This window comes from Panthera uncia, chromosome X, assembly GCF_023721935.1.
Source record: "Panthera uncia isolate 11264 chromosome X, Puncia_PCG_1.0, whole genome shotgun sequence".
In the NCBI taxonomy this organism is placed as follows: domain Eukaryota; kingdom Metazoa; phylum Chordata; class Mammalia; order Carnivora; family Felidae; genus Panthera; species Panthera uncia.
In genome coordinates, this window is record NC_064817.1 from 79,164,629 (window position 1) to 79,189,443 (window position 24,815).

The following is a 24,815-nucleotide window of genomic DNA, read 5'->3' on the forward strand; positions in this document are numbered from 1 at the left end:
GGGTCGGAACTAGGGTGGGCCAGGGAGGGGGCGTCTAGCCCATTCGTGCTGTATCCCTCCGCCCCCCTTCCCGACACCCTTGCTGAGAGCGGTTCGTGCCGCATCCTGCGCAGCCCCTGCTCAGTTTGGTGCTGCAGCGCGGGGGGGCGGGACGCCTTTTTGCGATTCTGACAGCACGCTAGGTGGTGGGAGTCCGAGTGAGGAGCTCCGAGAAGAGGGGGAGGACAACGACCTGCACCTTGAGCCTGTGAAGGCAAGTGGGTTGTCGTGGGGAGGGGTGGGGGGACCCCCACTGTCGCCCGGCTTACAGCCTGCCCGGACCCCAGCCTCTGGCAGCCTGGCAAGGGGGAGGCGACCCGGTCGTACCCTGTCCGTGACAGAGGTGCGCAGCGCCGCGGGACCCCTGGCGAGGAGAGGCAGTGACCGGTGCGGGCCGGGCCCAGGGCATGGGGGCTGGCGGGAGAGGCTCCCTCGGATCCTGTGGAGGCGAACTGCGCCAGCCATTCCGCAGCCAGCTTTCCAGGCGCCCATGACCCGCCCTCGACGGTGCTGTGCCGGGAGAGAGCTGTGGGGGGAGCCTGCTGCGGAAGAAATGGCGGAGCGGGAGCTGGGGTGGGGGGCACCCGGGGAGGCCGCCGGGGCGAGAGCGGGTGGGGGGTGGTGTTCGAGTTATTTGCCCAACTGGCAGGAGCCTGGGTTCGGTGGCGTCGGCTGTTACGGGCCCTAATTCTGTAAAGGGGCCTATTGGCCCCCGGACCCTGGGTGCTGTCCCTTAGCACAGGCTCCTGGTTGATTCGAAAGTCTTCTCTCTGCGAGGTAGGTCTGGTGGTTTCATCCCGCAGAGTGCATCTGTAGAGGAGAGGCTTGAGAAAAAGGAAGAGCAGGACAATGGCCTGGATTTCTGGAGGTATGTGGGGCTGGGGGTGCAGGGGGGAAATGAGCAGCAATCATTGAGTGGAGACCCAAATCGGAGTGGGGTGACTGTGATCAGAACAGGTCAGGCGCATCCAAGAGTACCTTCCAAATTTCCCCTTTTTACTAGCCTTCTAAGTCCTTCCCTTGCCTTTCTCCTTCACCTCCACCCAAAATTGGTGGCAGGAAAAGATGAGCTAGGAGGTGAGGGTGAGACAGAAGTCATAATTACAAGTGTCACTGCACAACCTGTTTTCTAGAATATACGTAGGGGCACCCTTCCCCCAATTTATGCTGCGCAAGGCGGTGGGATGTGGTGCACCTAGTGGTGAATCCTCAGAATTGGAGAAGGGAGCCATGTGAAAGTGTGACGTCAAGAGAAGATGTCGTTGTCTGCAACCCTGAAACTAAGAGCTTAAGTAATAGAGAACATTCTACCAAGAGGACTTTAAATGTTGAAAAGACAAATAATATGTGGACTCCTATCCTTGGTGTTTGTGGGTCCACCCAGAACTCAGTTGCTGCCATGGTCTCCTGACTGTCATGCCTTTTCATCTGTTTGTCCATAGGCCTGCTTTAAAGCTGCTCACTTCTGTAAGGAAGGGAAGGAGGAATAGACTGGCCCAAATCTCTGGAGGTTGGTATGAAGGACAGCAATGCAGGGGATAGTGGCAGAGTAAGATCAATAGCAGGTGTCTTTGATCCACTTGGGTGTGTTTGATCCACCTCTCCTACCCTCTGCCATATTTGCACACTGTCACAGCATCTTTTCCTTATTTCCTGTAGGAGGTATTAGGCATATTAGTGTAGTTACGGATTGGGCCATGAATGGGAGGAGACAACCAGAAAGCAGGGACCATTAGATAGGAAAAAATTAGACAAATTAAACAGATGTTTACATCAGGGGTCCGTGTGTCAGTCTGTCAACGAGGCACTCAGACTTCATTGTCTCCTGTATGTTTACTTCTCCGTAGGACTGCCTGCTCTCTGATGTAGAGCTTAATACCACTGAAACAAAGCAAGGAGGGGGAAATTGCACCATATCCTTGCAGGTTGGTATGAGATTGGGTGCAAACTTGAGTGGGGAAGTGGAGATCAACACTGGCCCAAGAATGACTAGGGTAGTCTGGGGGCTCCTAAGCCTCTCCCATTGCCAACACTCACCAATTTCACACCTGTTTTGTAGCAGGCAAAGTAATGTGGCAAAATCTGGGGTAAAACATGGGTGAAATGAGGGTGATGGAAAGACTTTCCATCTGTTCCCTAAGCATTCAAGGTCCAGTCTCTGTGTGAATCTCTGCATGGAGTGATGCAATTTGAAGAGATTCAAAGCCCTATGTGATTCTCTTTCCTTAGATCTACCTCCAGTGGCATCTCTGCTGGTGTTGGAATTGCTGCTGACCACCACCCTCAACAGGTCTGCACCCACCTGGGAGCATCCATCATCCCCCAGCTTGGTTGTGCCTCTTCTGCGCTTTGTGATATTGACTGAGGCTAGGCTTTGGAAGCAGATCGATTGACTGCTGGACTGGTGATTGACTCTAACTTTTGTTTCCAACTATATCACGTGAATCACTGAAAGATCACAGTGTGAAGATACAAAACTGTGAGATCTGTGGTAGAGGCTGAGACTGGGGTAGGGGTACTTAACTGGGCCTCCTCTGTAACGTATACCATGACTGGGGCTGAGATTGAACCTGCTGCCCAGGCAAAGCCTGAAAAGAAGGCTGGAGAAGAGGTTGGAGGTGGGGCTGAAAGAGAGAATGAAGTCCCAATGGTGGTCAGACCCAAGGTTAGGACCCAGGCACAGGTAATGCCTGGAGCAAGGCCCAAAACTGAGTCAAAGTCTATGCCTGGGGCAAGGCCCAAAACTGAATCCCAGGCAATGGCTGGGGCAAGGCCCAAAACTGAGTCCCAGGCAATGGCTGGGTCAAGGCCTAAAACTGAGTCCCAGGGAATGGCTGGGACAAGGGCCAAAATTGAGTCCCAGTCAGTGGTTGGGGCAAGGCCCAAAGCTGAAGCCAGGACAGTAGGGGGAGGACGTCCTAAGACCGAGGCCAAGGCAATCCCTGGGGTGAGGCCCAAAGATGAAGCCCAAGCTTGGCCCCAGACTGAGTTTGGGGCGGAGGCAATGTCGCAAACAGAGGGGTTGGCCCAGACCAGTGCTGTAGCCTGGCCACTCGTCAGTACTGAGTCTGGGCCTGTTGCTAAACCTATGGCCCTATCTGTGGATAGGGAACTGGTCAGTGTGGACACTGAGACGTTTCCTGGCTCCCAGGTTCAGACAGGAATTCAACCCTGGTTTGGATCAGGGGAGGAAGTTAATATGGGGTCTTGGTGCTATCCTAGGCACCGGGCCAGAGAGGAAGCCTCTAACGAGTCTGGATTCTGGTCAGCAGATGAGACCTCTACAATGTCCTCTTTCTGGGCTGGAGAAGAGGCCAGTATCAGATCGTGGCCCAGGGAAGAGGCCAATACCAGATCCAGGCATAGGGCTAAACATCAGCCTAACCCCAGGTCCAGGCCCAGATCCAAGCAAGATCCCTATGTTGATTCTTGGTCTGGGTCTGAGGAGGAGTCTGGCAACCCATTTTGCTTGTGGGCTGGAGAAAATACCAATAACTTGTTCAAGCCCAGAGTCCGGGATGAGGAAACTATGAGGTCCAAGCTTAGGACAAAGAGAGAGGACTTTTTTGAGTCTGAGTCTGAAGATGAGTACTCTAAGGAGTCCTGGTTTTTGCCTGGAGAAGAGGCCAATGGTAGATTCAGGACCAGAGACCAGGAAGAGCTTAATACTGTCTTGAAGCCCAAGGGCCAGAAAGATGTTAATAACAGTGGTAGGGTCAAACAAGAGCCCAGGTTTGAAGAGGAAGTCATTATTGGGTCCTGGTTCTGGGCAGAAAAAGAGGCCAGTATGGAGGCTGGGGCTTTGGCCATCTGTGAATCTACACCAGGGTCTGAGGAGGGGGCCATTGGTGGATCCTTGCTTTGGACTGAGGAAAAGTCCAATTTGGGGGCTGTGGCCAGAGAAGAGGCCAGGCCAGAGTCTGAAGAAGAGGCCATATTTGGGTCCTGGTTCTGGGATAGGGATGAGGCCTGCTTTGATCTAAATCCCAGTCCTGTGTATAAGGCTAGTTCCAGGTTCAGAGATTCAGCTGAAGAGGAACTTAAAGCATCATCCAGGCCCCAAACCTGGGAAGAGGTCACTGTTGAATTCAAACCTGGTCCTTGTCATGGGGTTGGCTTCCCATCCCCAAGCTCCTTTAGAATTCCTGAAGAAGCAGCATCTGTATTCTCTGACATGTTTGAGGGAAAGCCCAAGAATTTGGAATTTACCCCAGAAGGGGAAGGGCGGGAATCTTTGCTTCAGTCTGATCAGCCTGAACCTGAGTTCCCATTTCATTATGATCCATCCTACAGGTCAGTCAGGGAAATCCGGGAGCATCTTAAGGCCAGGGAGAGTGTAGCACCTGAGAGTTGGTCCTGCAGCTGCATACAATGTGAGCTTAAAATTGGTACTGGAGAATTTGAAGAACTCCTTCTATTAATGGACAAAATCCGAGATCCTTTTATTCATGAAATATCTAAAATTGCAATGGGCATGAGAAGTGCTTCTCAGTTTACCCGAGATTTCATTCGGGATTCAGGTGTTGTCTCACTTATTGAAACCTTGCTCAATTATCCCTCCTCCCGAGTTAGGACAAGTTTTTTGGAAAATATGATTCACATGGCTCCACCTTACCCAAATCTAAACATGATTGAGACATTCATATGTCAAGTGTGTGAAGAAACCCTTGCTCATAGTGTGAGTTCTCCTGAGCAGCTGCTTGGATTAAGGATGCTTAGACACCTCACTACAACTACTGACTATCACACACTGGTTGCCAATTATATGTCTGGGTTTTTCTCTTTATTAACCACAGGCAATGCAAGAACAAAGTTTCATGTTCTAAAAATGCTATTGAATTTGTCCGAAAATCCTGTTGTGGCAAAAAAACTATTCAGTGCCAAAGCTCTATCAATATTTGTGGGTCTCTTTAACATAGAAGAGACAAATGATAATATTCAAATTGTTATTAAGATGTTTCAGAATATCAGTAATATTATAAAAAATGGAACTATGTCTTTAATTGATGATGATTTCAATCTTGAGCCACTTATTTCTGCATTCCATGAATTTGAGAAGTTAGCTAAGGAACTACAAGTCCAAATAGACGATCAAAATGATCCTGAGATGGGACGACAAAGCTAGTGCGAATAATCACCTGCCTTGATCAGCCTTATGTTCCCAAAGAGCCCTGAGTAGTGCTTTGGTTTTCACAGTCTGGTTTTATGTTGTAACTTATATTTTAATGCTGATGTTAACTTTGTCCAATCCTTGGTTTGAGCTGGATCATTTTGTGGATGCCAAATGAATATTAGAGCTGAAAACATATTTGTTGATATTTGTCTTGCTGTCCAGATTGCAATATTTTTTTTGGTATTGAGCTTCCAGTGAACTGAGTCGCCTATGTAAGCTACCCTGCTATTTGTTGTTTAAACATATGGTTCTCTATTCAAGTCTGTGTTTTCAATAAAGGTCTATGTGAAAATTGGCAAAAGTGACCCTTCAGTTTGAAATCCAGGTACAGATACATTGTTCATACGTACAAATACAGATAACTAGTAGTGTGACAAACACCCTCATTGGAAAATCCCATTCCTAGAGTTTGAGAAAGGAGAGATTACTGTGCGCTGGTGGTATTTGAGAAATGCTTCAGCAAAGAGGGACCCACTTAAACTAGTGTAGGATAAGACAAACCATTAGGTCATTCTCTGAAGTGAGGAGTGGGAAGAAAAGTGTGAAGAAATGTGCATGATTGGGAAACCTGTCCTAGTAGCATGGATTTAGCCTATCTGCCTGGAATAGGTTAAGACAAATTTAGTGAGGGATGCAGTTGGAATGAGGCCAGATTGGAGAGCTAAGTCAGCCAAATCTGCACATTTTACAAATCCTAGTACTGTTGTTGCTTCATTGCCACCTAAAGAGTGAAAGAGTACAATGGCACACAAATTGAGTCAGGAAGAATATTTCCTTTGTGTTCCTAGTCCAAGGAAGGTATTAAGGAAATTATGCAGCTTTAAAAAAATTATCTATTTATTGGCATGAAATTATACTGATGCTTTAATGTCAAGTGAAACAGAAGATTGTGATATCTGGAAAATTGGATCCCATTTTAAAGTCTTGTGTGTAAATACACACAATTTCTATGTAACTTCAATATGCCTAAGAAACTTCATACATTCAATAGTCTGGAATAAAATACCATAGTAAAAGAATTTTCAGAGACAAGCATTGGGGAAATACAAAAATTACTAAGGGTTTTTCCTTTTAATATGCTTGTATCTAGTGCCTCAAGTTATATGTGGACATATTGGAACAGACACAGTTACATGAAAAGATTGAGCTATCAGTGTTAAAAATGTTTAGAGATAATAACATTTAGAAAAGTTGGAAAGTAATGAGACTTCTGAAAGACTAACTTTTTAATGAAATGCTTCAAAAAATTACCAAGGTTACTAAGTTTATAGTAGTCTTTTGAGTGTACAAAGATGGTAATGTTTTCACATGATAGTTACACTCAAAAGATCATGTTTCCTTTTAGAATAACAATAACACTCAAAATAGTGGTGCTTGCACAGCATTGTGAATATACTTAACACCACACTGAATTGTACACTTTAAAATGGTTAAAATGATTAAGTTTTACTTTGTGTGTATGTTCCATAATAATAAGTAAATAGATTATACCATACCATCAGACAGAAGAATTGTATAAGTCAGGGACAGAGTTGGTCCCAGACTTGCAGGAAACATCATATTTTATTATTTTTAGACATGGTGAAAATATTTGTTTTGTCTGAGGATGCTAATTTTTGAAAAAGTAATATGACTTGTGAATTACAAATGTTTATGTGATTTTTTCAACACAATTAAGGAACTGCTAAGAATATGAAAATGGTTAAAGGCGATATGTATATATCACATACACAATATAATAATATAAACAAAATATATGTTAAATATTAAGTTTAATACACAGAAAAATAGTAAATGTTAGGATAAAATTTCTAGGTTAAATACAAAACTAGTTAGTATTCTAAGGGCATTACGTTGTAACCATTGATGTTATCTGTCTACTGAACGTAAATCATTTCCATATCCGTTAGACAAAATATCTACAAGTTAACATTGGCCTCTCAGGGTTGAAAACTTGCTCAATAGAGAATGAAGCCCAGCACTACTGGAATAATATCCAGCACCCATGTTGTCTTTACTCAAGTTTTGTATAATTTTTCTGACCGTGCAACATGTTTTTTCCCCACTTGATTCTGATATGCAAGGTTTATGGAAGTAGGACAAAGTGGCAGTTTTGCCTAACTTCACAAACCACAAGTGTTAACAGAGATCATCCTGGTAGTGGACATGGTAATTTGAATGTTTGTTTTACTTATCAATATTTTTTAAGACAGGTTCTGCGTGTGTGAGTGTGTGTGCGTGTGTGTGTTAATATGTCGCCCGAGTATCACACAGATTAATAAAAATCACTTCCTCTTCAAACTCCTTCTCATCGAGTATTCCTCGCCAGCCCTGTGCTCCTAAAGAGCAAGGCCCAGGCCTAGCGCTAGCGCTGGAAGCTCCGGCTCTAAATCCAGCCTTCCTTAATTAAGCTCTCTATCTTCACCTGGAGCGTCAGATTCTTCTAGCAAGCATCTCAACCTCAGAGACAGAAGATTCTGCCATCCATGATGCAGGGATACGGCAGACTACACAGTCTACACGGTCACGTGAAGCTGGTGGTGGGTCACGTGACCATGCTCTCTCTTGCGCAAGCACAGAGGTGTGTTGTACTGAAAGCGGACAGGAAGGATATACACCTGACGACTGACAGACGGCCGTGGGAGGAGTGGTAGAATATTGGGCTGAGTGGGTGGGTGTCTCTCCGTGCTGCACTAACCTGAAAACGGATCTCTCAGGCGAGCGCAATTACAGCATTTGTTGGTAGAGGGCACAACCCCTCAGCCTATTGCCAGCGTCTTAGCCGGGGTCAGTCTTTTGCCCAGGAGCTCAAGAGGCAGGAAGTCATCCTGCAGGAGACAAACGTGGAGAGAAGCAGCGGTTGCTGTTGGAGGAGGTGGGTGCGAGGCTGGGAAATGGCATCCATGGGATGTGGTGGCTGAGAATAAGTCCTGGTGCAAGAAGTGCCTCGGACCTTACTGGGTCTCTGCTTCTGCCTTCTGAACACCCCTCCTTCACTCCCAGGCTCCCCGCCCAGCCCAGCTGTGTGTGGCTTTGTTACTGTGTGTCGAGTAAGGGAGGTGGACACAAGGAGGGAGTTGGCTTCAGGGGAGACCAGAGAAAGGAAACGGTGAGGTGACAATTCCTGAACTCCTGAGGTGCTGGATTGTGACAATGGTATTGGGAACTAGGGCAGGCTGCCCCAAAATATGCCATTTCGGCATGCAGATTATTTAGAACTGAAAACAATTGCCCAAAAGGCTCAGGAGGAAACTTTGACCTTCTCCACTAATTGCCTGAGGAAAATTTAGGTTGAGGACCTGCTGCAGGAAGACAACTACTTCCATAGATAACCACAGTATATGAACTAGGAGTGGTTGACAGGGAGGAATTTAGCAAACTATCTGTTAAAATTCCTTTGTATGTCCTATTGTTTGTGTATGTACTCCCATATTTGGTTACCAAATATTCATTCTTTTTTGAATTGCTTTCCTTCCCTTTGAAGTCCCAAATCCCTACCTTTCTTCTTAGTTGGGTATGGCAAATTACCTCATTTTACCTGTCTTTGGAATCTCCTGTCTGTGTGAGTTCCCTATATGTATGAATTTAAATCTTATTTCATTGTATTTTTATTTATTTGATCTGTCTCATCAATTTAATTCTTACTCCAGCTAGAAAAATCTTGAAGGTTAGAGGGAAAAAAATTCCTCAACAATGGGAACCATGAGCTGCATTCCTTTCCTCTCACCTAGTTGGCATTCACTCTGTCTTCCAAATGTTGGGGATGACTGAGACCAGACCAAATTTAGGGGGATGGTGGGGGAAAAGGAGGCAGGGATATATCTGCCTTATATTCCAAGGTTCCAGCTTCCAACAGATGCAAGAGTAGAATAAACCCCAATCTGAGAAGCTCTAAGGAATGGGGAAGGGAACAGACTCAGGAGGAGGGAACCTAGAGGCTTTGTGCCCTTCACATGGGATTTCTCATTAGGAAACCATCAAGTTTCTCCTCTCCCAAGAGGATCCTTGGATCTTAGCCCCAGGCAGCAGCTCCTTCCCATCTAGGAACACAAAAGTTTCTTTTTTATCTGAGCCTCCCTCCCACTGTTGTCCTGGGCCTCAGAAGAGGTTCTTTCTGGGAATCACTGACAGAAACTCTTGATCTCACATGATTCCCTCTGTAGACACTTTGCTTTCTTCCTTGCACTGTGTTCTCTGCTCCCTTCTTAAGGCTTGTTTCTTTGGTCTCATCCTGGGTACCAGCCCTTGGTAAATACTTGACCTCTTTCTATTTGAATGTCCCCCCACCCCATGCCTCCACTGGATAGTTTAGGAAGTGTCACCAGGAAGTAATGAGTTTTCTTAACTAAGCCTTCTCATATCCTTTTTTTTTTTGTACTCAGTATAGAGTTGAAATCATGTCATAATAATACTCAGGCCCACCTTTTTACATTTAAAAGCTAGGATTGAGCAGAAGGCATGTGAGATAAAATTACAGAGATTGAGACCTAGGACTACCTCTTCCTCTCTTACTTCTTGCCTGCTTTGTTATTATCCCCTTCCCTCCACTCTCCAGAATTCTGGTAATACATGTATTGGGTTCAATATTCAGGTTATAGTCTTTCCCCTCAAGCTCTGTTTTCTATTGTCTGTGTGTTTTTAGAATTTGACAAACGAGAATACCTCAAACATAGTGTGGCATAAGAAAGAATATATTTAAACTTTGTCCCTGGTTTCTGGCACAGAGCTTCAAAAAACTTAAGAAATTTAGTGAGTGACAGGAGTGTCTTTGTTATAATAACAAAGTGACTTTTGGCTTCAGATTGTGGTCTGGTCACAAGTAGGACCAACCATGTGACTAGATTTGGAACTTTAGGCCAGCTGGAACTCTCAAAGAGGGGAGGTCTGAATTTTGGGTTCAGTCACATGGCCAGTGATTTAATGGATCATGTCTACATACGGAAACCCCAATGAAAACTCAGGGATCAGTGGGGCTTCCTGACTGGTAAATGCACTGATATCCAGGGAGGTTGATATGGCCTAAATCCATGGGAAGAGGGCATAGAAGCTGTGTGTCTAAGAACCTTCCACACCTTGTCCTGTGTGTATTCTTTATAATAAAACTATAATCCTAGGTATAGAACTTTTAGTGAGTTCTGTGAATTGTTCTGCTAAATTATCAAACCTGAGGAGATCATGGGAAATCCTGAATTTATAACTGGTCACTCAGAAATATGAGTGGTTCCCATGACTCGTAACTGGCATCTGATCTGAAATGGGGCAGTATTGTTGGGGACTGCACCTTTAAACCTGTGGAGTCTGGTGCTAACTCCAGGTAATTGGTGTCAAATAACTGATGTTGGAACAATGATGTTACACGTCTCTATTTTTAGCAGCCACCGGTAGATTAATATCTGTCTCTGATCCTATTTATCATATATAAACAAGTTAAAAATGAAGAAGGCAGAACCTCCAGTGTATTATGGGTGAAAAAATCAGCATGTGTTTTTGTGGCAAGCACCTGCAATTTAAATAATTTTTAAAGTTCTCTATAATTTCTGTATATTTTTTCTCATTAGAGCTCCCTCAGCCTAGAATTCCTGTGGGGAGTACCACATTTATATTTGGGGAACTTCATACTGTGGCCTCACTGGATACCGCCTAAGTCCCATGTGCAACCTGAAGCAGATACTTAGCCAGTTAACACCTGTGGATGTTTTCAATCTCAGGAAAGAGGCAGGGTAAGTGTGGTGTGTGTGTGTGTGTGTGTGTGTGTGTGTGTGTGTGTGTGTGTGTCCCTAAGTATAGGATGATTATCTCTGTTCTGATCACCCCTTGGGTATGACTTGTAGGGGCCAGGATCATCCATCAATTTTTTTACTCACATGGCCCTTTTGTTTATGCTCCTTTTCTGGATAAATATTATGGGCTATCTCAAGTAATGAATATCAGGGCCCATTCAAATATCACTTGACTTAAAATGTTGCTGCCTGAGGATAAAATTAGAGCAGATTTGTCATCAATCCAGTCATGAATGAAAGAAAGGTATCTTCTTATAGTACAGCTGAACTGTTATCACTCACTGACCATCTACTGTGTGCCCAGTTTCAAAAGAGCAACTTTCAATGGGATCTCATCTTTAAAATATTCCCAGGTTCTCTGGAGAGTTTCAAGGCCCTAACTTTCTATCTCTATCTCTCAACACATTCTTCCAAGTCAGGGCCAGCACTAGAATGAGATAAGGAAGCACAGTTTTAGGAAGCACTCACTTTCAGGCGCTTCACCCTAGTCCAAGCCCTTCTCCACTTTCCCTGCACTCAGGCCACATTGGTGCCGAGGTCCAGCCCCAGCAGGTCCAGGGGTTCCCAAAGGATGAACAGCATCAGCGAAAAAATAAATAAATGGACACAGACAACAGCATTGTGTTAGACTGGCCACTTTATTGTAACAAGCGTAGCATTATATTTTTTAGCAAATTCCTTGTAGTGTGCGTTATCTACGTTTCTGGGCATTACCTAATTCTAAAAATGTTCCTTTGTGTAGTCACCCATTAGGGAACAACATAGTTATTTTCTTGTAACATTCTCTCCTGCCCTTTCAGGGTCATCTAGCTGTCAACACCTCAAGTGGAATGTTTTACAAGGACAGGACTTCTTAATTGTTCCTTTGTGCCATTTGCAGTACAAGGGACAAAAGTATTCGCTTTGGTCTGAAGTGCTGGGAGGGAACCAAGAGGTCCCTGAGAACCCAGGGTTAAGGAGACTGTTTCCTGATGGCCTTTTCTTATGAGTGAGGACACTTTGCTCAGAAGTCCTTTTGCAATCTTCTCATGCCTCAATGAGTACCGTTATATCGCCACCCCTTCCTGAACCAGAGAGTACCAAGGGGATGGATAACCCCTGGAGCAAGTTGACTTACCCCTGGAATAGGGATCAGCCTCCCTGTGCTATATGACTACAAGGAGAGGGGGGGCATACCTTATGCAAAAATGACATTATTTTTGTAAAGGGCCATGGTAAGCAACACAGTATACAAAGTACTGAGGTTACAGAGACAAAGAGCACAGTGGCAATTTCTTATCATTTATGACCACGAAAAGCCACCATGGAGTTCTCATCTACTCTTTTCTACTTTCCCCAGCCCACTTCATAATATGGATAGATCACAATTTTAAAAGCAACTAGAAAGACCTGATAACCTGCAGGTATTTCAGAATATCAGATACTTCCTAATTTAGTGTGCACAAGAATCCTGTGAAGTAGTTTTAACCAGCCTCTTCTGAGACATGAATTAACACAGATAAAAACATTAAGTACCTTTTCCAAAGTGACACAAATAATTAATAGTAAAAAACTCTCTATTCAAGTTCTGGACTGCCTGTCTCTGAAGTCTGGCCATGTTCCAAAGGAGAGACTCCGTTTTTTAAATTTTTTAAAATTTTTTATTAAAAAATAAAATTATAATTTAATTTACTTTTTGAGAGATAGTGTGTGTGTAAGCAGGCAAGGGGCAGAGAGAGGGAGACGCAGAATCTGAAGCAGGCTCCAGGCTCTGAGCTGTCAGCACCCAGCCTGACACGGGACTTGAACTCATGAACTGTGAGATCATGACTTGAGCCGAAGTCAGACGCTTAACCGACTGAGCCACCCAGGTGCCCCAGTAGAGCCTCCTTTTAGAACCTGCTTCCAGGACTCAGAAACTGGCCATTCTAGTCTAAGCAAGCACCTAGTAGTATAGTAATCTGCTTCTTGGTGGTGGTGGTAACAGAGATGACTTTTTTCTCCCAGAGTTAAGTCACAGTTGCTCAGAGCTCACCACCAGGAACTTTGAATCTGGAAGTATGAACTCTAATCGGCACTCCCAAGTTATGAATTTGGGGGCTGAGATGCCAGATTCAGGGAGCCACACAAATATTCTATACCTGGGAGGGAAAAGAGCCAATATTTATGGAGCAGCTTGGTTTTCAAGGGCAACTTAATTCCCAGATCTAATATATAGCTGAAAGGAAGAGGAAAAACACTGTGTTCACTGGTCTTTAGCTACCCCATTAAAATCCATAAGCCATATTTCCAGATTCAGTTAGGACATATAAAGAGTTTAGAAGTCATTCTTCCTGTATTTCTAAACAGAAAAAAAAAAGCTGAACAAACTGAGAAGCAATGATTTATCTTAGACCCATCAAAGAACTGAGGTCACAGGGCAAATAATCACCCCAAATTCTGGAGAAAAGACAAATCTGGAGAGTCACAGCCTCTCTCTCTACTTAGAGCAGAAACTGCTAGAAACATAAACATAAAAATAGTAATTTTGACAAATTTCTAGGTAATGAGTGTGGAATAGTTTGAGAGTAAGAAACCCCATGGGGACATGCTGGCTTAGAAATTTAGTGGGCTTTACCTCTAGGAAGTCCAGCAGGTTCTCACAAGTAAACATTTCAGAAAGATCACCACATGGCTCTAGGAGGGGGAAATAGACCCAGAACCTTCTCCAAGATAAAGGTCTACTTTCCAGTGGAAAAGCCTTTCCCTGAGCTTTATCCCAGCTGAAGGAAAGGCATTCCACCTATTGAGTCCATTCTAGACTTCCATTCTCACATAAGGAAGACAAAGACACTAAGAAACACTTGTGAAGGTCATAGCTTAGGGACACAGGTCCACAAAACACTGGAATTTAATCATAAGATTATAGAACACTTGCTCTCCTCCACACATTGTCACATTGCTAACAAGCCTCCATTGTCATAAGAGTAGAGTATAGTTAAAAGAGCTGCAAGATGTAGAGTCTCTGCAAGGAGTAATTAGGGAAGCCCAGAGTTTAGAGGGGAGATAAAAATAAAGACACTAGACGAATTTGAAGACCATAGCACTTAAAGCTACAGCAAACTACCCACAGCCCAACTGCTAACCAGCTTAACTTTAAAACTTCTCACTAAAGGACTGTTCACTTCAGTTCCTATCACCTAATGCATAATATCCAGCTTTCAACACAAAATTATAAGCCATGCTAAAAGGCAAGAAAAAGCACAGTTTGAGAATACAAAGCAAGCATCAGAACCAGACTCAGATATGATGCAGAATTTGGAAGTATCGGGGAATAAAAATAAGTAAGCTTAATATGTTAACAGCTCTAATGGATAAACGAGGCAAGTGTGTATGGCAAGTGGCTGAGATCCAAGCTGGTTCTAATCCCTGCCACATATCCACATTGCCAAAGATCATGAGAGCTTGGACATGACTACAAGCGAAGACTTGATAGATAGGATAGTGGAAAAGGAGCCAGGACTATCCTGACACCTGACCATGGGGCAACAGACAGGAAAGATCCTATGACCCAGTGCAAGTCCTGACAGGGAAAGGCCCTCCTTTTTGGGCAACTGTGGGGACTGCGAAATGGCAAAGCATATTACCAGTTTGAATGAGGGGTGGGGGTGGGAAGCAGTGTGGCAGGAAGGGTGGGCACAGAGCAGTGTGGCAGAAAGGATGGGCACAGAGCAGTGGTTGGTTTTCTCAGGTTAGAGGTGCAGGTCTGCCTCTCTTTAGAAAAGGCTCAGTGGTGAGGCCTCCATGAGAGCCCCCTCCCACTTCCTCCTCTCCGGGCTCCGTGAAACAATGAAAGAAGGACTGACTCCAGGAGGGCCAGGTGGTCTGGCCTTAAGTCGCCTCTCCCCTCTCATCCTGCTGTTCTCACAGCCCCTAGCCCATCAGCCTCCAGGAAGGCGGGCGGGCGGGATTGGGTGGGGGGGGGGGGGGGGGGGCAGACACTGAACAGGCTGAGGATTCTTACAAACCGAAGGACGGTTGATATCCATCCGCTGCTGTCTGCAGCACACTACCGCCACCACCACCACCCCGAACTCGGGATCCTAGCCCCCACTGCCAGTCGTTCCCAGGTCCCTTTTATTGCGGTGCCAGCAATGAGGGGGTGGTCGCCTCGGAGGTCTGCAGAGGCGGGCTGCTGTGAGCCCGCCCCTTAGGCTGGCGCACCTCCTGGCCCCGCCCCCCGTGGGTCGGAACTAGGGTGGGCCAGGGAGGGGGCGTCTAGCCCATTCGTGCTGTATCCCTCCGCCCCCCTTCCCGACACCCTTGCTGAGAGCGGTTCGTGCCGCATCCTGCGCAGCCCCTGCCCAGTTTGGTGCTGCAGCGCGGGGGGGGCGGGACGCCTTTTTGCGATTCTGACAGCACGCTAGGTGGTGGGAGTCCGAGTGAGGAGCTCCGAGAAGAGGGGGAGGACAACGACCTGCACCTTGAGCCTGTGAAGGCAAGTGGGTTGTCGTGGGGAGGGGTGGGGGGACCCCCACTGTCGCCCGGCTTACAGCCTGCCTGGACCCCAGCCTCTGGCAGCCTGGCAAGGGGGAGGCGACCCGGTCGTACCCTGTCCGTGACAGAGGTGCGCAGCGCCGCGGGACCCCTGGCGAGGAGAGGCAGTGACCGGTGCGGGCCGGGCCCAGGGCATGGGGGCTGGCGGGAGAGGCTCCCTCGGATCCTGTGGAGGCGAACTGCGCCAGCCATTCCGCAGCCAGCTTTCCAGGCGCCCATGACCCGCCCTCGACGGTGCTGTGCCGGGAGAGAGCTGTGGGGGGAGCCTGCTGCGGAAGAAATGGCGGAGCGGGAGCTGGGGTGGGAGGCACCCGGGGAGGCCGCCGGGGCGAGAGCGGGGATGGGGCTTAGGAGCTCTGTGCTCAATTGGCGGATGTGGTGGGCCGGTGGCGTCTGCTATTCCAGGTCTTGATTCTGTAAAGGGGTCTGTCGGGCCCCCGGACCCTGGGTGCTGTCCCTTCTCATAGGCGCTTGATTGATGCCAAAATCTTTGCAGGGTAGATCTGGCACATTTAGCAAGAGGACAGTTGAGTGGGTAGATTATGAAGACATCAAAATGAAATATTTACCCACCTCTTAATACAGCAGGTTTATTGCCTTCCATGTTTATATCTTGCAGTCAATTAAATGCAAGGAAATGACAGAGTAAGGAGTAGATCACCTTTAACAGTAAGGAGTAGATCACCTTAAAATTAACACCTTTAAGGGTCCTTCTAAAGAAATAGTGTGGTGTAAAAAAATAGTGTGGTATTAATCCACCTTTCTCCTTCAGGATCATTTTTCTCAACATCCCAGCCCACTTAATATGTTGAGGTGTGGGAATGGTGGGTCAGAATAGAGGGGAGTATTTTCTGAAGGGTCATTTTAGAGCCTATGTCATTTATTTACTTATTTCCTGATTCTTCAGAAGGTAGTGTCAGGACCTGAATTCTGGGTATCTGTCTTATTAACCTGATATTTTCCTACGATTGTCAACATATTCTCTTGGTGTTTTGCTGAATGTTCCTCTTTGTTTTTGCAGGGTGTGACTCTTCTCCAGCTAAAGAACTGTTCTTTGGTGGAAAGGATAGAATTTCCTGAGGACCCCTGCTGTGTGGGCTGGCTGAAATAGGTGGCAGTGAGGTAGGATATATGTTTGCATGGGGAAAGTGGAAGGGTAGGGGCATGCAAAGATGGTATTAAAATAATAGTCCTGTTATCTTCACTGACTGCTTTCAAAATACAGTTGCTCACTATCTACTGTTGCATCTCATATTTTGTTCAGGAAAAGAGGTGTAGTCTCTGCTGGGAAAATAACCAAATTGAAAATTAGAAGGAAGTATAATTATACAAGTTTCAGGTCTTGGGGGGAACTGATGTGGAATCATTTGGTAGGAGCAGACAGGTGGGAGACATTTAGCATGGCCTTAAATAAACAAAAGTCTGTATTATAATGCTTGTGATGGCTGTTGGCCTAGCTCAATCTCTTCTGGTTTCTCTCTTTTGTCTTTTTATCTATTCTTAAGTTTGTTCCTTTATAGGTTCCTGTAGAAATATGTAGATAGTTGTTCACTTTGAATTAAGAAAAAAAGACGCAAACTATTCATTTGGATTCAAGGTGAGTGTGAGCATGAGCATGCGTATTGATTGGGGATGTAAATAGGCTATTGGCAAGCCTAAAACATATCTTGGAGCCATTGTCTTCCAACTTTACAGATAACCTCTACCCTCACATTTGGGTATAGAAAATGAGGATAAATTAAGCCAGTATTGTGCCTACAGGGTAATTGATAGATACCCAGGAAATGGAGTAGGAAGCCATGAGGAGGACCAAAGAGACCAGAAATGTTATATAACCAAAGTTCTAGATTTGGAAAGACAGACACTTGGTTTACAATCCAGAGTAAATGTCTGTCTACCAAATGCTCAGAATTCCAACTCTCCTGTATTTTTGTCCAAAAGTCTGCCTGTGAATTGGCTGTAGGGCTTTTTGATCCTAGAAGTAAGGAAGGAGGAGGAAATCGTACCAGATCAGTACAGGTTGGTGTGAGACCTACCTGGATAGACCTGTAGCATATAGTATACCCAAGGGCCGGGATGTTTCTTAGCCTCTTTCACTTTCAGCAAACTTTTCCATCATCCCTGCTCCTATGTGATGTAGAGAAAAGAGTGCGTTAGTGCTTGGGTAGGATATTGTTGGGCATTAGTGTGGGAGTGTGGAAGGGATAAAATGAGGGAATAGAGTTTTCTACTATTCTACCTCACAATCCATTTCTATTCTCTCATATCATGTGTGGCTCTCTGCATAGTGAAGCACAGTTGGAAGAGACTTAAAGCTTGTTTTCTTCTTCCACCTCAGGTCCATCTCCAGTGGTGGCTGTAGTGGCCTTGTAGTGGCAGATCATCACCTTCAACAGGTCTGCACTCAGGAACTATCATCTTCCCTCAGACTAAGTGCCTCTGTCTTTTCTCTGTATTGTTGACAGAGGTTCTGTGTTTGGAAAGGGGACTGTGTGACTGCTGAGCTGACGACTGACTTTTGCCACAAAGTTTATGTCTGATCCAGCGAAAGAGTGTTAAGACATTGACCTGGGACACATTGAAAACCAAGGCCAAGACTGTATAGAGCTATCTATATAACTGATCTTTAACCATGACTAGGGCTAAGAATGAGACTAGAAACAAAGGCAAAGCTCAAAAAAGGGCTGGTGTGCAAGCTGAAGCAAAGAGGGAGACTACTGGCATAGTCAGACCTGTAGCTAAGACCCAGGACAAAGCAGTAGCCAAGGCAGGGTCTCAAGCTGATGCAACAGCAGCGATGAAGGCAAGGTCTAAGAACAGGAGTGTTCCTGAGATAAAGGAAAGAGGCCTGGCATATTTTAGTCCCAAAGCTGAAGATGAGGCCACTAAAGTATCTGGGATTTGTTCTGTGGCTGAGGCTAATTCTGAGTCTGGGTCCACCTGTAAACATAAGGCTGGTATTGATACCTGGTTTTGGAGTGCAGAAGAAACCAATGTTGGTTCCTGGTTTTGGAGTGGGGAAGAGGCCAATAATCATTCTAGTGCTAAGGATGAAGGTAAAGCTGGTATTGATCCTCTGTCCTATGCTGAAAAGTTGGAATCTGTGGCCGGGGCCAGCTGCAAAACTAGGCCAGGGGCTGAGGAGGAAGAGGAAGAAAATGTTATTGGGAACTGGTTTTGGGATGGAGATGAAACTAGTTATGACCCTAATCCTAGACCTGTGAGCAGGATAGTTAGGCCCCAGCCTGTGGATGAAATTAATGAAAAAAATAGGCCCAAGGACTGGTCTGAGGTAACTATCTGGCCCAAAGCCCCTGCTGTAACTCCAGCAGTGTTAGGATTTAGATCCCAAGTCCCATTTGAGACAAAGCCTCCTTCATATATTGTCCTGGCCTCAGCCGAGGAAAATACCCATTCTTTACCTGTGGCAACAACATGCCCTTCTAGGAGCACTACTTCATGCTCACAGCCTGTCCCTGAGTATCCATTCGGTTCTGACCCTTGCATCCAGACCATAGAGGAGATTAGACGCCAAATCAGGATTAGGGAACTGAAGGGGATTAAGCCATTTGCTTGCCCTTGCAAAATGGAATGCTATATGGATTCTGAAGAATTTCAAAGACTTGTTACCTTACTTAAGTCAACTACTGATCCTCTCATTCATAAAATAGCTCAAATTGCAATGGGGATCATTAAGGTTCATCCCTTTGCCCAAGAGTTTATTAATGAGGTGGGTGTAGTGACGCTTATTGAAAGCTTGCTCAGTTTTCCTTCCTCTGAAATCAGAAAAAAGGCTGTAATTACTCTGAATCCTCCTTCTGGGGGTGAGAGACAACGCAAGTTTGAATTACATGTTAAGCATATGTGTAAGGAAACCATGTCTTTTCCCTTGAATTCACCTGGACAACAATCTGGATTAAAGATACTAGGACAACTGACTACTGATTCTGACCATCACCACATTGTTGCCAATTACTTTTCAGAACTTTTCCACTTGCTGTCCCTGGGAAATCGTAAAACCAGAAATCTTGTTTTAAAAGTACTTTTGAATATGTCTGAAAATCCAACTGCAGCCAGAGACATGATCAATACAAAGACATTAGCAGCATTAAAACTCATCTTTAACCAGAAGGAGGCAAAAGCCAATCTTGTTAGTGCTGTGGCCATATTTATTAACATAAAGGAGCATATCAGAAAGGGCTCAATTGTAGTTGTTGATCACATGAATTATAATACACTGATGGCCATTTTCCGTGAGGTTAAAGGAATTATTGAAACAATGTAAAATGAGCCAGAAATAAAAGTGAACACTGAACAATCTTCAGACTCTAAAAGGCTGTCCCTATAGGCCCTTGCATAATGTTTTGATTATTACAGTGTGTACGTTATAAATTACATATTTAACATGATATTACCTGTGACAGTCTCTAGTTTTGAGCTATACCATTTTTGAGATACCAAATGAATATTGTATCATATGCTGAAAACATCTGTTGATTTTTGTCTTGTGTAGATGGGGAACTTTTTAACATTTTACTGAAGATAGTGAACCAATTCATAAGTACACTAAGTTCTTCATTAGTATTTGTTTAAATATGTTTGTGGCTTCAAATGGCAAAAAAAGAAAACATCATTGAATTTGTAATCTAGTTTGCAGAAATAAGGCATATATACACAAAAAGATAACTAACAGCACTCACATATATCTGTACACATACACATTCATTGCTGAATGTGCACTCAACATGTAAAGAAGGGAGGAGTTGCTATAGGCTGTTTAATGTAAGAGAAATTACCGTTTTTCCCTTATTCTACCTGCATCAGATAACTTATGGTAGGCATTTAACAACCACTGGTGTAAGCTGAAGAAAATGTCTCAGCATGTGAAAATATTAGATTATATACTTTTAGATTTTTAAATAGTTAAGAAACTAAAACAAGATCATACTGTAAAAGCTGTTACTTTTTCTCTCACTAACTGTAAATTGTGAACATCTTTCCATATCAATAAATATGCTTCTATAACATTTTTGAATCACTTAATGTTTCTTCTGTGTTAACATTTAGTGCATAGTGCCCTAATATTTCATCGCATATCCTCTTTTTTCTAAAGTTTATTTATTTATTTTGAGAGAGACAGAGTGTGAGCAGAGGAGGGGCAGAGAGAGAGGGATAATCCCTAGCAGGCTCTGCATGGTCAGCATGAAGAGCCCAAAGTGGGGCTTGAACTCGCAAAACCAAGAAATCATCACCTGAGCTGAAATCAAGAGTTGGATACTTAACCATCTGAGCCACCCAGGTGCCCCCATTGTATATCGTCTTTAATAACATGCACACATGTTTTTTGCAGAAGCAAGAGTGTAGTATTCTGCAGCTTGCCTCATTGTCTTTATAATTATCTTTCCAATTTAGTATTATGCAGATCTGCCACAAGCTTTTTATTTATAGCTTTATTGAGGTACATAATCCATTACATTAATCCATACATATTTAAAGTATACAATTTAATATATTTTGATATACATATACACATGTGAAACTATCACCACAGTCAAGATAGTGAACATATCCATCATCCACCCCTCCAGAGTTTCTTTATGCCGCTTTAGTCCCTCCCAACTTTCCCTATATCTCCCTGCCTCCAGGCAACCAGTGATCCTTCTTTTGACAATATAGAATTGTTTTCATTTTCTGTAATTTTATATAAATGAAACCATACAGCATGTTTTTTTTTAGGGGGGAGCAGGGGTGTGTGGCTTCTTTCAGCATAATGACTTGAGACCCATGCATGTTACTATGTGTATCAGTAGTTCATTGATTTTTATTGCCACGAGTCTACTATATGGCTATATCACCATTTATCCATTTACCTGTTGATAGAGATTTAAGTGGTTTCCAGATTTGGGCTATTACAAGTAAAGCTGCTGTGAGCATTTGTACACACTGTTTTTATGAACATGTGTTTTGCTTTTCTCTTGGGTAAATAAATACCTAGGAGTGGAGTGGCTAGATCATATAGTAGGTATATACATTTAACTTTTACATTTTCCAAAGTGGTTGTTCTGTTTTATTTTACACTCCTGCAGCAGTGTGTGAGGGTTCTGATTCCTCCCACCTAGTTTTTAACACTTGGTATGGTTGGTCTTTTTAATTTTACCTGTATCTCATTGTAGTTTTCTTTATTTTTTTTTTTAAATTTATTTATTGTGAGAGAAACAGTGCAAGCAGGGGAGGGGCAGACTGAGCGAGAGAATCACAACCAGGCTCCACAGTGTCAGCACAGAGCCTGACATGGGGCTCAAACTCACGAAACTGTGAGATCATGACTTGAGCCGAAATCAAGAATCAGATGCTTAACCAAGTGAGCCACTCAGGTGCCCCTCATTGTAGTTTTTTTTTTCTTAATTTAAGCATAGTTGGCATACAATATTATACTAGTTTTAGGTATATGATATAGTGATTCAACATTTATATATGTTACAAAGTGATCACCATAGTAAATCCAGCTATCATCTGTCACCATATAAGTTGTTACATATTATTAGCTATATTCTCTATGCTGTGCTTTATATCCTTGTGTCTTATTTTATAACTGGAAGTTTGTACCTTTTAATACCCTTCCCCTGTTTTCCCCACTCTCTTTCTATCCCCCTCTCCTCTGGCAACTACCAGATTATTCTCTGTATCTATTTGTCTGTTTCTGTTTTGTTTGTTCATTTGTTTTTTACGTTCCACATATAAGTGAAATCGTACAGTACTTGACTTTCTCTGACTTATTTCACTTAACAAAATACTCTCTAGGTCCATCTATGCATGGTGTCATGATTGGAAAGATTTCATTCTTTTGTATGACTGAGTAATATTTCATTGTTATATATATATATATATCACATTTTTATTCATCTATTGATGGACGCTTAGATTACTTTCATATCATGGTTATTTTAAAGAATGCTGCAATGAACATAGATGTGCATATATCTTTTTGAATTAGTGTTGTCATTTTCCTCATATAAATACCCAGAAGTGGAATTGCTGGATTGTATGATAGTTCTATTTTCAATTTTTTGAGAAACCTCCATACTGTTTTCTATAGTGACTGTACTATTTTGCATTCCCATTAACAGTGCAAGAGGGTTTCCTTTTATCCATATCCTCAACATGTTATTACTCCTTTTTGATACTAGCCATTCTGACCAGTGTGAGCTGATACTGTGGTTTTGATTTGCATTTCCCCAGTGATCAGTATTGTTGGGCAACTTTTCATGTTGGCCATCTGTATGTCTTCTTTGGAGAAATGTCTATTCAGGTCCTCTATTTTTTAACTGGATTGTGTTTTGGGTTTTTTAAATATTGAATTGTATGAGTTCTTTATATATTTGGGATATTAACCCCTTATTGGTTATATCATTTGCAAACGTCTTTTCCCATTCAGTAGGTTGCCTTTTTGTTTTGTTGATGGTCTCCTGTGCTGTGCAAAAGCTTTTGTTTGATATAGTCCCATTAGTTTATTTTTGCTTTCCTTGCAAAAATAAGGAGAAAGACCCAAGACTTTCCTGCCTGTGTTTTCTTTCTTATTTGTAGTTCTAATTTACATTTCTCTATTGACAGTGGTGTGGAACATCTTTTCATATGTATATTTGTCATCTATATGTATTAGGTGAAGTTTATGTAAATCTTTTGCTTTTTTTTAACTGGGTGGTTCATTTTTATTGGTGTTGATTTGTAAGAGTTGTTTTTATATATACTGAATACAAGTCTATTAACAGATATATGTTTAACAAATAGTTTTTCCCAGCCTATGGATTGTTTTTTCACTGTTAAAAATGTCTTTTGATATTAACCCTTGGGGTCTCAGTCTATTAAAGTGTCCTACTTCAGCTCAGGTCATGATCTCCTGGTTCATGAGTTTGAGCCCCGCATCAGACTCTGCGCTGATGGTGCAGAACCTGCTTGGGATTCTCTCTCTCTCTCTGTCTCTCTGCCCCTTCCCCACTTGTGCTTTCTCTCTCAAAATAAATAAATTTTTTGAGTGTCTTTTGAGGAATAGAAGTTTTAAATTTTGATAAAGAACATTTTTTTACCAGTTGTATTTTGCTGTTATATAGGAGAAATCATTGCCTAACCAGGATCACAAAGATTTTATCCTATATTCTAAAAGCTTCACAGTTTAGTTTTCACATTTAGGTCTGATCCATTTTGAGATTTTGTGTATGGTCCAAGTTATAGGATAAAGTTCTTTATTTTGGCATAGTGATACCTAATTGTTGCAGCATCACTTGCCTAAAAGACTTCTTTCTCTTTTGAGTTGTCTTTGCCTCTTTGTCAAAAAATCAGTTGTCCTTCAATATATGGATCTGTTTCTGGACTCTTTATTCTGTTTCATTGATCTACTTGTATATCTTGATTGCAGTGCCACACTGTCTTGATTACTGTAGCTTTATAATGTCTTGAAATCAGGCAGTGTGAATCCTTAAACTTTGTTATTTTTCAGTTATTTTGGTTATTTTTATTTTTGCTTTTACATATAAACTTTAGAATCAGCTTATCCTTTCTATAAAAACTACTATAAAAAAAAATCTTCCAAGGTGTTGGGAGGCTAACAGGAATATATACATTCACAAAACAGCCAGAACTCAAGAAACCTGATCGACACAAACGCTATAAGTATATATTGGGAAGAGAAAAGCTTCTTTGTTCTCTGAGGGAGTTGGTCAAGGGAAGTGGAAGTTCGTAGATGGTTGTTGAATATACTAGGCAATGCAAAGAATCATTCCATATTCAGACGTCAGACTTTCTACAAAAGTGACCATATCAAATCTTGTCAGAAGCAAAAGATAATAAAATCATTATGTGTTATCTTCATTTTACCAGCCACAGAAACAACTGATCGGTAATGCCTTATGACTTTTTGTTAAGTTGTACCTCCCTAGACATTTGTGATTATTCTGTGATTGTGATAAAAAGTAACTAATGAAGACATCTCTTCTTTCCCCTGAAACTGACATTCTTTACGTTCTTTGATTAAGGCAATAATATGATTTCAGCATCAAGGGGCATTATTGATTAATACTATTAATACTTGCCATAACACCCTCATTTACTATCTAAAATTCTACAGTGTAAAAAAACTGAGCACTTAGTCAACTGAATGTTCCTTTACTGAATGGATGAATGAGGTGCAAGGCCGTAGATATTGAAAAAACACTTCTTCATCTTTTTTTTTCACTTCTTCATCTTTAAAATGTAAGTTGAGAACTAAACATTAGTTTCTTGGACAGCCTTTGCCACCAAGAAATGCAAATATC

At 43.1% G+C, this 24,815-nt stretch overlaps 3 protein-coding genes across 4 annotated transcripts in view; all 3 read left to right on the top strand.

Moving 5' to 3' along the window:
* The window catches only part of LOC125931353 (nuclear RNA export factor 2-like), a 328,062-nt gene that overhangs the window by 140,678 nt on the left and 162,569 nt on the right, over positions 1-24,815 (top strand). The gene's annotated exons all lie outside the window — the stretch shown is intronic.
* GPRASP2 (G protein-coupled receptor associated sorting protein 2) lies at positions 271-5,507 on the top strand. Of its 2 annotated transcripts, XM_049644107.1 has the most exons (4): positions 271-907; positions 1,482-1,549; positions 1,887-1,964; positions 2,269-5,507. In XM_049644107.1, exon 4 carries the CDS (start codon positions 2,588-2,590, stop codon positions 5,162-5,164), a length of 2,577 nt encoding a protein of 858 aa, XP_049500064.1. In that variant the 5' UTR covers positions 271-907; positions 1,482-1,549; positions 1,887-1,964; positions 2,269-2,587; the 3' UTR covers positions 5,165-5,507. The 2 variants fall into 2 exon arrangements, with proteins under 2 accessions (XP_049500064.1, XP_049500065.1); XM_049644108.1 differs by lacking the exon at positions 271-907 and having other exon boundaries at positions 937-1,549.
* On the top strand, positions 7,791-22,914 carry GPRASP3 (G protein-coupled receptor associated sorting protein family member 3). Its single transcript, XM_049644109.1, has 3 exons — positions 7,791-8,087; positions 16,529-16,629; positions 17,846-22,914. The coding sequence occupies exon 3, from the start codon at positions 18,140-18,142 to the stop codon at positions 19,790-19,792; it is 1,653 nt and encodes a 550-aa protein (XP_049500066.1). The 5' UTR covers positions 7,791-8,087; positions 16,529-16,629; positions 17,846-18,139; the 3' UTR covers positions 19,793-22,914.

What these genes read in the sequence shown, in the direction of transcription:
- GPRASP2 (XM_049644107.1), top strand. Translation starts at nt 2,588, where the DNA reads ATGACTGGGGCTGAGATTGAACCTGCTGCCCAGGCAAAGCCTGAAAAG.
- GPRASP3 (XM_049644109.1), top strand. Translation starts at nt 18,140, where the DNA reads ATGACTAGGGCTAAGAATGAGACTAGAAACAAAGGCAAAGCTCAAAAA.